The 13,167-nt window shown below is 48.4% G+C and overlaps 1 protein-coding gene across 1 annotated transcript in view; it reads right to left on the bottom strand.

Moving 5' to 3' along the window:
- Positions 1-13,167, bottom strand: part of VASH2 (vasohibin 2) — a 37,136-nt gene that overhangs the window by 3,837 nt on the left and 20,132 nt on the right. The window contains exons 5-6 of the mRNA XM_086745097.1: positions 5,871-6,252; positions 3,894-4,009 (exon numbers count right to left, since the gene is read on the bottom strand). Of these exons, the coding sequence (XP_086601223.1) occupies positions 3,894-4,009; positions 5,871-6,252 (498 nt within the window). The remainder of the gene's footprint in view (positions 1-3,893; positions 4,010-5,870; positions 6,253-13,167) is intronic.

Below are 13,167 nucleotides of genomic sequence, written 5' to 3' on the forward strand. Positions count from 1 at the left end.
ACACCAGATCTCTGCTGAGAATTTGCAGAGCATTTGAGAGTTGGGGCCATATCTATGGACAACTAATGCTCTTCTGCCTAGTCACACATGGACTGCAATCTGTTTTTTACCACTCATCCAAGCTCCTCTATTAATAACCCCATCATCCTTTTTGCAGTACTGCCCTGCACCCTCCCTCATATTTTTCTCAGTTTAAGTACTTCACAGAAGGGAAGGTGTCTTCACTGCTCTCTGTCACTTCCAGAGAAGGATTGCACGTGAATAAATCATTGTAAGATAGTTTGGATTTTTCCACTTCATTCCTTCAGAGCAGATGGGATTTGAGTAGCCAGAAAACACGCTACAAGCTGTGCACAGGAGTCAGAGACCAGCAAGGGATGCACTGTATGAAATTTCCAGTCTCCCTCCTTCCTCGTTCCCTCAAATTGAGGGATCCTCTTCCCTTCCCATCCCTTTTCCCTCCCTTCTTTTAATTAGAGGCAGAATGTGGTTTTAATTAAAGCATGCCTGGATTAGGCTCTACCTTCCCCAATTATTCAAGAGAGCTGGGGAGTCACTGCACACTCATAGCAACGTGCCCATTTCCACTCCATGACAATTCTCTAGCTTGTAGCTACAGACCGTCCTCCATAAGGTTTCAGAAAAAGACAAGGATTTGTTGGAGTGGAGGGACCACAGTCCCTGTTCTCCTTGACTGGCAAATGACCTGGTGTCAAATATCCCCTTTGAAGCAAGGGATGTGTTGCTGTGACACTCACCCAGCATGCACATGTTAAGCCTCAGTATGAAATTAAAAGGAAATAGATCTGGTGAAATCTGGTGAAAAAGGAGCAGAAATTGCTTCAGGCTGCCACATGATGCTGCCTTCCAAGCTCATACCAACTTTCCCAAACCCCTCCAGCTCCAAGCACTTCCGTTGAGGGTGAAACACTGCTTCGCCTGTTCCAGCACAGTGGCTTGCAATTTACTGCACCTTCCTGGTTTGAGACTTCAGAGGAGAGACAAGTGGACAGAGCACAGCTTCAGAGTTACCAGACAGATTCACACCACTGTATGCGCTCTTTATTCATCCTGTCTGCTGGCCACCCTTAGCAGGATCACATCACCTGCAGGCTGGCAGCACGTGGACTGTTTCATAGCTCAGTTAATGAGCTGCAATTTGCCTACAAATCTCCTAGATGGGCACATAGTGCTTATTGCACTGCCACTCGCGTCCTGTAATATACCCAGTCTGCCTTGCAACTGCATTTCCAGGCTAAAACACTATCATGGGCTTGCTCGTGGCCACCACTGGCATTTACCTAACAAACTAGGAAGGAACCAGGATAAGTTGTTAAAGGGCTGAGGCTGTAAAGTCCATTTCTATCCTTAAGCACCACTTCAGCCTTTGTCCTTCAGAAACAATCCAAAGACATTCCAGTTCACGTATTTTTCACCGGGAGATTTCTCCCAGCAGGCCTGTATAATTTTATTGTTGACAAAAACCAGGCTGTAATAACAGCTTGTCATCAGCAGGTGAAGCCTGTCAAATGAATGTGTTATTCAGCCCCTGCCAGCTCACACTGGAGCAAAACACTTCTCTCCCTCTCCCCCTCCCCTGGAAGCTCAAAAAAGCTGTAATTACAGCATGTGGGAGATCCACAAAGAAACAAAACACAGTGTTGATAAGCACGGCCGTTCTTTAGCTAGGATGCCAGCCTAAAGCCTAGCAAGCCTAAAAGTCTGTCCTCTTCTGTGCGTAACAAAGGCCTCTCACTGCAACTAGGTTCTCAGAGATGCATCATTATGCAGAATAAAATACTGAATTTCCCCTCTTGTATTTCTCACCCCGCATCAACCGCTGTACATGCTGGTATGTGTCATTCAGCTCATCCCTGATGAGGGGATGCCATTCCCCCTTCAGATCTCTTCCATTGCAGAAACCAGCAGATCTCTATTTTGGAAATGAAAGGGTTTTATCACCAGCAGGGAATTCCCTACAGCAGCACACTCTGCAGCATCACTCCCACTGGGGCAAAAAGCACAGTCAGCCTTCAAGTCACCAGCACCACTGCACAGAAGCAGCATTTTAACATCAAGAACCCAGGTTTTTTTTTTCCCTGGGATCACTTTTCTAACAGAGAGCAGCCTCCTGAGTCTGCTCAAGGGCCCCGGACCTGCTAAAAGCTCCTTCACTCCCCTTTTCCTTCCAAGTGTACTGGTCAGGTTTGCGAGGGGACTGTGCAGGACCCGCAGGGCTGTCACACAGCCACAAAACACATGCTGAAAGTGCTCGCACCTGCTCTGAAACTCTTCAATGCCTTCCGCCAGAGCAGAGGTGGTCTCATGTGGAGTCTGCTCTCTGTCTCCTGCTCCCTGCATCATGCTATAGCTGGGTCCTGGATCTTGTATCGTGGTGACCCAGGGTTTATTTTAGAATAAGATTTAATTTGCTTTAGATATAGAGCAACACAGCAGACCCACTGAGCAGGTAACAGGCGCTGAAGCCACTGTAAGACCACCAGTACTTCGTTTGTCTTTCTGTCCTGGAAAAGCAAAGCTGCCAGGGAGGAACCAGCCTCTACAGAGCAGCCACCTGCCCAGCAGCACTCTCCAACCCAACTGGCAAGTCTCCAAGTCCAGCAAGCCACACTCTTCTCTCCAGACATATGTGATCCACTCCAGCCACTACAGAAGCACTATCAGAAAACCAAAAAGGAAACCATCCCTCAAAGTGAATCTAAGAGGTGAAGAAGCCTGGAGTAGCCAAGCCCATTACAACTATAATTATCCATGCAGTAAACAAGGAGCTCTCGGTGATGAAGTCCAAAGTACAGCATTGTGGACTGAGTGTGAATTCACATGTAAAAATAAAAGCCTACTGTGAAATCATCTGCTGCTAAAGTATCTTGGAGTTATCTTTAGAAGGTTAGTCTAATGTCTTTGTTAGCTGCTTTAAAATAAATAAATAAGTGCTGAGACAGTAGTCTGGGAGCCTATTTAAAAAGTGATGATCATAAATATGTGACTAATCTGGGTTACGTATAGGTTTTCACAGTTGTCAGCTTTCTGGCATGAAGCAGTACAGCTAAAACTCAACTCTTCCACATCTAAGGTATGGGAGTCTGAGCTGCCAGTGGCTGTAAAAGGCCTGTGATCTGGAAGCTCAGTTGTATCCATTTAGAGGTATCGCATACAGTTAGTCCATCCTTCCCTGAGCAGTTAAAGAAAAACTATTAGCTACAACACACGAGCGAAGTGGTCTGTTTTTTTTAAAGCCAATTATAATCAAAGAATACAATGCAAGTCATGTTTCTGCTTTGGCAAGAAAAGCAAAAGTTTACTTTTTCACCCTCCCTGTAAGTCAGGCAGTCCTCAGCAAGAACCACTCCATCGGAACAGCTCCGTACAAAGGCTCAACACAGGAAATTAACTTCTGTCTCAATAACCATGACAGCAGGGCACCCTACCACCGCTAGCAGATACATCCTTCTGTTTTTAATACCTGTGTCTGAACAGCCTTAAATGCGATCAAACTAATTTCCCTCTTGCACAGGTCCCCTGCCTGCCAGGCTAGGTTCATTTCTCCAGGAAGTGGACTGTATCAAGACTGAAAAAAGAAAAGGCAAAACCCACACTTCCACTTTCACAGTCACCCAACACCCCATAGAAATGAACGAAGCAAACGCCATCAGGGCCTCCAGGGACACCACACAGAGGGGCCATCAGGCAGCAGTAAGCGCAGCAATGCCAGGACATCAGCAGTACCGGCAGCTTCTGGAGCCTCTCGGGCAACCAAGATACCTGATGCAGTTTCCCTGTATATGCCAGTGTGTGCCTATAGGTTTTGTACAGCAAAATAAGCCATCACCCTCAACATCTGACCCACCAGTCACAGCAGCAGGAATACTCACGATTTGTCTCTTCTGCATGCACGTCTCTGAGGGCTGGCTTGCCTTCGGCGAGGGGACAACGACTTACCCCGTGATCTCTCTTTCATCGGAGAATGGGCACTTGAGGGTTTCAGAATCTGCAAGAGATGGGGGAGGGAAGGAAAAGGCATTCAATAAAGGCAATGATTCACTGAAAATAAAAAAATAAAAATAAAGGTCCTTACACAGTAGCAGAGACGGCACACAAAGAGCCTTCAGTCTCTTGGGGCTTACTCAAACTCTGCCCAGGTTAAAAGGAACTCAAAGCTGTTACCATGTGATAGCTGTTCAGGGGCCCCCTGCAAAAATTATTTGGTGTCACCAAGTCAGTTTCCAGCTAAACAGTGAAAAATAAGCTCTCATCCACAGCTTTCTTCAGAGTTGGCAACAGCAAGGGATAAGAAAAATGGCATTGAGCCTCAGCTGAAGGAAATTCACACAGTCAAACTGCCCTCTCCAGCTTTCCCCTCCGCTGAGGCGATCATCTCCCCAGCAGCCAGTCGAACTCTCTGTGACAGCAGGACATTTCAGTAGGTCTCCAACTTGCCCGCATCCCCTAGGCCTTCCAACCTCAGAAGTCCATCAGCACAACACTCACACTCTGGGCTGTTTTTAAGACCTGATCCTCCCAAGTCATCCCCCTCACAACAAGAGCCCTCTGAATCAAGTGGCTCAAATTCTGCATTAACCCAAGGGAAGAGTCAAGATGTAGGGCCTTCAGCCTTCAAGGGTTCAGGGCTGTGGTCTTGGCCTTGAGGCACTTACAAGAACTGGACCCAGTGCCACAGCTCAGCACACACACAGAGCTGGTCCCTCTATCAAAAGCAAGTGCTAAGTTCAGTAAGTCATCCACCCATATGGACTTCTTCAACTACAGCCTGCTTCAGCTGTTTGCTCTCTAGATGGTATTAAAAGTACAGAAATAGACAAGACAAGGAAAAAAACTTCATTACATCTGTAATCAAGCACATCTGCTTATGGTGACAGTATGGTACAAGTTGCCCCTCAAAACTCCTTGGCGGGGCCGGAGAGGTGGCAGCAGGACATAGGGGCTACGATGCCACTGGCAACACTCACCTCAAGGTCAGGGCAAGGGGCAGGTGCCTCAGCCAAAAAGGCACGTGGCTGCTACGTCAGAGCCATTCCTCCGCAGGGCAGGGGATGGGAACCCAGAATAACTTGGACGCGATGCTGCATGCCTCTCCACAAGAGCCAGCCCCATATTTAGCAACACACCTGCTCTGCTCCTGCTGCCAGCAGCAGGCTGGAAAGGCACCAAATCCCCTTCTACCACGAGCACAACCAGCTCCTCGGTGACACCAGCCCCGGAGGCACGGTCAGGGACACCCCTCATCCCCAAGGGCAGCCAAACCCTCCAGTTCCCTGGCAGGCTTCCCTGTCATTTCCCTCTGGGCTCTTCAGTTCAACCAGCCAGCAGGGAAGCACCAGTCTGTCACATAACGTACTTTGTGATTTAGCAGAGGGTGGTGGGCTTCAGGTGGCACAGGGCAAGCCCACCAGCATGCCCTGCGAGGAGAAGCAACCACTGACACAGCTGTTTCATGGCACCTCTTGCAGCTCAGGGTCAAAGAGCACAGATCCCTACCTATGACCAGGCCACCCACCCCACCAGCTCCAGTCCCAGGCACACTGGTTCCTCCCAGCCACCTTCTTCCAGAATTGGTAAGAAAAGCAAACTGGGCAATAGCTCCTGGGATGAGTATGGGTTCAAGTGTTTCCCAGGCTGAAGGGGAGATCTTTGAACTAAAAAAGGGCTTGAAAACATGCCAAATCCCGTGGGAGAACCACTGAGACAGATGTAAGCACACCCCCAGCCCACTTGATACCACCTTAATCTCAGGCCAGGGTCAGTCTGCTGACATGGAGCAAGACCAACCTCTGCAGGATGGGACTAGGCACATCCACCTCAGAGTCTATCACCCAGGTACGCGGACCTACCTTCATCCTCATATCTCTGGCAAATTTCTCCAGCTCCTTCCTGACTTCTGTGCGCATCATTTTGGATACATTGAGGACCAGCTGTTTCCACTCAATGGGCTGAAAGCTGTGCGGCTCATGCGGAACGTATAATCCGATTTTTACTTTTTTGACTGAATGCAAGTACTTTTTATAGGAGTCTTCAAATTCAAATATGAGGTCGCTCAGAGTTCGGTAGGTTAGAGGTTTGTCCATCAGATCTGATCGTCTGCTCATGCCCAGTGAGCCGTACCGGCCGTTGCAGTAAATCCCGAGCACCACATGATGAAAATAGTTCCCTGAGAAGTGGGTTTTAAAGCTGATGGGGAATCGTTCCACAGAGGGCTGCCCATTCGTTAAGTATCTGGTGTGCACTGCATCAAGGCAACAACGGCGCTGGGAAGGGAGCACGCACAATTACACCTGTAAGACATCTTTAGCAGGTTTTTTAACTGTCAGGACAAATGCTTTCTTGCAAACACAAATTTATTCTCACTGTGCCCCAGAAACAGTCAATGCTGCCAAAGCCCATTTCACTGCTTGGAGAATAAGATGCAATGGTTCAGGCAGGGAAGGGCCTGACTCTTAACCATGCTTTGGGGGAAGGAAAAAACACAACAGTGTTTGGCTCAGCATGCCACAAGAGAGATTGCCCTCCCCAGATCTGTGGGAACTCCCCCATTTGATACCAACATCAAACTCCCATGTTCCCAAAACGGAACAGGGTTTCCCTCCATTTCATGCTGGAGCTTGGTACGACTCATGTTACCGATCCTCATTTTTCCACATCTTCAACTAGTATAAAATATATGGATTTATTCCCCTCCAGGGTGACAGTCTGCCTTTCCATCTGTAAACTGGCCCTCAGTACGGCCACTCCTCATACAAGAGTGTTTTTACCTGTTACCCTTGTAACACATTGCTGAGACAAAGTAAGGGTCCCAGGCAGATAATTAATTCGATAAGCACAGAAACATGGTCAGGAACAAACACTTTTATAAAAATCAAAACACGTCTCCTGAATCACAGGCTGGCCACTTCAAGTGCACCACGTGAGAAGGCCGGAGCCAAGCTCCCTAACGGTGTAGTAGGTGATCTCACAGGGGAACCACGTGCAGGTCCCGGTCATCTCCTCAGGAAGCTGCTGGCCTGTGCCAGTGGGAGGAGAGACTGAGACTCCCTCACGCACGGGCGTTTGCGTCAGCACCTACGTTGCACGCGGCTCCCTGCTGCTAATCCCCAGACAGCTGAAACTCACTCTGGCTCCACGCCTGACACCCGGGACAGCAGGCACCCGTCCCCTCTACAGCTGAGCACTCCACCCATGCCTGGGGAACGGAGGAGGGATGACCAGAAAAGGTTGCAGCAAGACGCTCCAGCCTGGGGTTACTCCAGCCAGAGGCACCTGCTGTAACCCTGGAGCCATCCCAAGGGGCAGACATGGCCAAGGCAGTCAGTCAGGGCGGTGCAACTACAAAATACACCAGCCCCAGGGGCAGCACTGTCAGAATAGTGCCAGGGCAGCCTGAGGAACGGAGAAGCGGGGTCAGTCCCTGCTGGAGCTGAGGGAACTGGTACAGACCAGGGTCCTGCTCTGGACATCTCCAGCATGCCCTCCTCCTCCTCCCCCATGCCCACAGAGGAGGTCTTTAACAGCAGTGAAACAAGAGCCACTGCACAGCTGAGATGCCCTGGGATGTTACTGCAGCCGGCCTTCCTTTCCTGCCTGCATAGCATAGCAGCTTAACAGCTGCTAGGAAACTGAGAAGACAAAAAGTCTTTGTACTTTTTACACAAAATGTCTTTATACTTTGTATATCATAAAACACAATTTGGGCTTGGTCCTGGTTCAGCCCAGCCTGACATCCCACCTCACCACCAGTGCAAGTCCCCAGGATGCTGAGCCCCTCCTGCACCCTACATTTCACCTCTCCACAGGGACGCAGGAAAAGCATCCAGTGGCTCTCATCTGTCTCTAAAGCATTTTCTCAAGGGGATATTTCACCCACCTGACACTTTACTGAATTTCACATATTCAAACTTTTGCCCTCCAGGTGAACACAGAAACCAGCTAGTAGGAGATTCATGAACTGCCCAGAATCTGAGGTCGAGAGCAAGGAGTTAAACCTCTGTATAGAAAAATGCAAGAAAAACACACTGGCAAAAATCTTTCAGAACAGCCACAGGGAAGCTTTTCAGTTCAATGTCAAACATATTTAATTGTGTTCAGCGCTAGATGTCATCGGCTTTAGCAGTCCGGAGAAAACGCGTTAGAGGGTATAGGAACGGACACTACTATGGGCCCAGCTCCTGGTGCACTTCAGTATCTGTATGACAGTAAGTCTGGACGAGCGTGAAACGCAGAGCGCAGACCTCCCCATCACACATACAACCCCTCATCCAGCCAAGGCTGTGTGCACCCACCTCTGCTCATCTGCTCCCCCACCCACAAACACCCTGCAGCAACTGTCAGAGCTCACCCCAATATCAACTACACTGACACGGGACAGAAATAGCTCTATTGCCTTCAGTGGTCTTGCAAGATCACTGCTGAATTAGAACTAGCTTCTCCAAGAAAAATCCCACACTGTCAGGAGAATTAAAGATTATAAATACACTGCAAGATCAGAATGGGGCCCAGCGCTGTTATATCAACTGGAAAACACAGCCCACAGTCACCTCATTTGAAAGGTCACCTTGCTCCAGGCCTTAAAAGGAGCATCCTGCATACATCAAAGTCACGTTACAATAATTTGTGTCCTACAGAGAGATTCTTGCAGAAGCCCATTGTATTTATCATTCTGTGTAACTGAAAAAGCAGTATCTTTTATTAACACCTATGAAGCTTTCACACATCATCACTATTTTTCCCCATCATTATGAAAGGGTTTTCTCTCTGCTCCCTGAGAGCCTATCACATCCACACAAAGCTTTGGTGGCCACCTGCCACACATACACACTTCTGCAACAGGATCTCAGAGAAGTTGCAGTTTAATCTCATTAAATCCTAGGTAGGAGTAAAAGAATCTTTTGAGGATGGAAATTACCCACCATCAAATAACCCAGCAACAACCACTGTGGAAATTAACCTTTAGGTACAGGTTGCTTCTGCTGAGTGACTAGTCAGTGAGAGTCCCCACCCGAGATGAAATACACAGCAAAAGGGCTGGAAAAGTATGTTAGATCTTCTCTGTCCATGCATCGTTATTATTTCTTTTCCTTTCTGCTCTGCACAAGGAGAGCTGTATTGTGGCAAACAAAAGGTAATGACACAGCAATTCTGCAGCTGTAATCACACTTTTGAGCCAGGACTGTAACTGCAGGATGGAGAGTCAGGGAGTAAATTAGGTGCCACAATACAGAAGCAGCGCAGAGCAGGAGAGGGCAAAAGCAGCTGTAACGACAGCTCAGTGGCCTCCTGATTCCGGGTCTTTGTGTAATCAAAGCAGGAAAAAAAAACAGCATTGAGGGATGCTGGTCTCCTTGGATATCACACAAGAGGGACACTAATCTTCTGGCTGACCACCTTTTGCCCTAATATCCTTTCTCTTCCCCCATACCCAGGAAACACACAAAAACAATACCTGGAGCTCCACCAGGGTCTCACGGGAACGGCTTGGTGTGGTATATCCCTATCCCTTGGAGACTCCAAACCTTGCCCACCCTGACTCTCAGCTCTTCTGCAGCTTCATACTAGTCCTTCAACCTCTATTGTCACCCCACAGAGACACTAATGCCTGCTGGTCAAGGCTGTGTGTATAAAGCAGCTGATGAATTCTTCTCTCTTACTGCAGGATGCTGATTTTGAAATAATCAGATATGGGTCAAAGGAATGTGAGAATAATTGGGCCCAAAGCATACAACATGCCTTGGCGGTGACAGACCATTGGGGTAAACCAGCATAGCTCTATTAAAAAGTAGGCTTCCTTGAGCACACCAGTACTGCTAGCAGCCTGCAGAAAGGGACAGATTTCCCATGCCAGCCTGCAGCTCCTACGGATCTGCAAGTCAACACAAGCATACCATCCTCTGAGCCACAGCCTGTTATGTTTCCCATAGTCCCATCACCTTCACCTCCCAGGCTCACACACAACCTAGCTTGGATACTTGGGAGACACTCAGATCCCAGACTCAAACACAAGCAAGACTTTGGACACAAAACTTATGAGGAGTAGCATTCTTAGCTCAAAAGAAACAGAGAGAATTAGTTAAGGTGTTAGCTGAGTCAACCCCTCCGTTTGAAAACTCTGGAGCAGAAAGCACCTGGATGGGTTTTCTTTAAATCTGCACACTCACACAATGATTCAACCAATGCCCTTCTGTGGTTTGGTTGTTTGGGTTTTTTTCACCTCCCTGTGAACTCTAATATCAAAAAGTCCCACAAAGAAGTCCCAGCATCTTTCCCCTCAGAACAGACCATTCTGTACACGATTGCCCCTACTGCAGAGCACAGGGCAGTTCCCAGCCAGAAGAGACACTTGAAGACCTTCACCTTGTTTATTTGCCAGCAGTAACTTTTAGAAAAAAATATTCTCTCTTGATTTTTTTTTTGTGTGTTTAAATTATTAACAAATAATCAGAGCAGGATCTTTCCATGTGGCAGCACTGTGGCTCTGGTCTTCAAGTATTTCTGGAAATAGGTCTTAGCAACTGATAGCACCCACCAGACAGCAGCTGCCTCCCCATGGCTAGGGGAGCTTGGGTTACTTGTTCCCCAACAGTTTTCTCACCACCACTAAGAACCACAGCCAGCTGAACAGGAGGCAAGGGGACACACTGCAAGGACCTCAGCCCACCTGCATCTAAACCAGCTTCAACCGGAGTTTAGCTGGGGGGGCGGGGGAAGGTGGGGGGGCAGACCAAGCTGACGGAGAGTGACTATGCAAGGGGTGCGCTAGCAGCAGGTGAGGAGATGAGTGCCGTCCCTGCACTGTGGTGTCTCCCTGCAGCACCAACAGGGTCCTAGACCCACAGAGACCCCCTGGGGCAGGGGACATGGGGAGACCCTCCTCCTCAGAGCCCAAAAGGAAAAGAAGTCCAAATGTAAGTCAGTGCAGTGAGGCCCTGCAGAGCCCACAGCAGCTTGAAACAAACCAAGACATGCTCCAGTTTCAGAGAAGTGCCAGCATCAACTGTTTCACCAGACCAGCCCACCAACACTGATGCCCAAGCGGGTCTAAGCACTCAGCTGTCCCAGTGTCCACACTTACAAGCGCTTCTACTCGTCTGCAGGAAGATCTAGCATCATGCCTGACACCTTCTGGTGTCTCTGCCACAAGTCCACTTTGCAAACCAAAGACAAAAAGAGGGAGAGCCAGATGAACTTGGTCTTGAGCAAATGAGTGCCCATTGCACTGCTTCTGCTAATCAGTTTGTTATTTCTTTGAAATTCTCTCTTCCTCAATTCAGACAAGACAACATTGCAGTGCTTCATGTCTTAGAGCCCAGAAAGGGTGTTTTTTTGCTGAAGTCTGGTCGAGATGAGCACAGAAAACCACAGGGTGTCTGGTCCCCTCCTTTTCTGCTTCTCGCAAGGGCTGGGGAAGCGTGAGCAGGTGGAACAGCTCTATTTATGCTAGCAATGCTGAAGCCGCTAGCTCAGAGTGAGGAGGTAGAGCAGGAGGAAAATAAACCTCACACTTAAAAACTGTCAGATAAGGCTTCAGTAAAAACAGAAGAGCTATTTTTCTGAGCAACCAAGCAACTGCTTGCGATGTCAGAGAGCCTCCAACCACCAGCAGTAAACATTCAGAAGTTTCCAACCACAGCCTGGAGTCAGACTGCATTTCCCACAGGCTCCAGGAATGCCAAGATCCCAAGTTTGCTTACTGTGAGGCAGAGTACTACCAAGCCCACATCTGGATATCATCTGCACAGAGAGACCAGCTTCCCCCCAGCAGCTCCAGTGCCCACAAAGGAACAGCTCGAGCAGCTGGCTCAGCCTCCCAAAGCGGGACTGCCAGGCCAGGCACCACTCATTGTGTTCTCTAATGTTCAGCTGCAGTCTGAGGTGACTAGCTTAAGATTAGATTGTGACAACAAAAGTGATTTAAATCTCTCTCCCAGCTCTTCCCAGTGACTAGAGGGGCTGTAGATATTCAGCAGGATCCTCCTTGCCCATATGTCAGCTAGTGAGCAGGTCGAGCTGTGGACGAGCAGGAGTGCAGAAGAGGCAAAGAGGGGCACTGCAGGGACATGAATATCCTGCAATGACTGCAGCCAGAAACTCTGCCCACTACTGAAAACACTGGCTCCCAGGGATGTCTCTGTTAGGCAGGAGGAGCAGGATGAGCCCAGGTCTCCAGCAGTGATAAACATCATCTATGGACTACACACACAGAAGGCATACTGCAGAACCTATTAGATCATTTCTCCCTCCTGAGGCACTTCTGCTCTTCTCTTCCTCATTTAATTATATTGTTGGACAGGGTGGAGGTCTAATACACTGCACGGGTCTGACTGTCACCTCACATGAACTGGCAGAGGCACACTGATGGCAACATGAGTGAGTTATGTTCACCCCACACAGACAAGCTCTGCGAGACTCCCTGAGGATGGATGCGCTGTGCCGCTTCCCTCTTCCCCTCTGACATTTTGCTTTTTCCATTTTAATAAAGTGAATACAGCACAGATAAAATTCCCTTGTCACTTTCTGGTTTACTACTCCCTTTCCTGAGCACAAGTAATTTTGATGCTTGCTCAGAAAGAGTGGGATGAATGCAGCATTACTCAGCTGATTTACAGCTGAACTGAGAAATGACCTGGGGAAGACAGCAGGAAGAATGCCTCTGGTTAGGTACTGAGGAGCAAACCGTGTAAGCAGAGAGATACAAGCCAGTTCAGACAGCTACAGAGGGAAGAAGAGCCGTGCAGACTGCTGCAAAATAATACTGGAAGATCTGTACGAGCTTTCAGTCATCTCACAGCAGCTGCTTCCTTGATGTGTGCAGACAGGGTAGTTCAGTATTTTAACTCATTGCCCTATAAAAATGCTTCAAGATCTAGTGCAAAGGTAATCATGCAAAACTTAAATCTGTACCAAGAGGGCTTACAGAAACATTCTGTAAGAAGTCACATAGTAAAAGGCAATTGCACGAGCCAGCAAACACCTCAATTAAAATGACATCTCGCTAAGCTGCTCTGCGCGAGTCAGCCATTGAATGAAGGCTCACACTGAGGGTCTGCTGTAGTGGGCTTCGCTCTTTTCAGTATCCAAGCAACACAGCAAAGCCTGCCAGCACACAAATTACAAGCAGTACCTTATTTCCAGAGACAGAGA

This window comes from Chlamydotis macqueenii, chromosome 3 (assembly GCF_036417535.1).
Source record: "Chlamydotis macqueenii isolate bChlMac1 chromosome 3, bChlMac1.mat, whole genome shotgun sequence".
Classification (NCBI taxonomy): Eukaryota; Metazoa; Chordata; class Aves; order Otidiformes; family Otididae; genus Chlamydotis; species Chlamydotis macqueenii.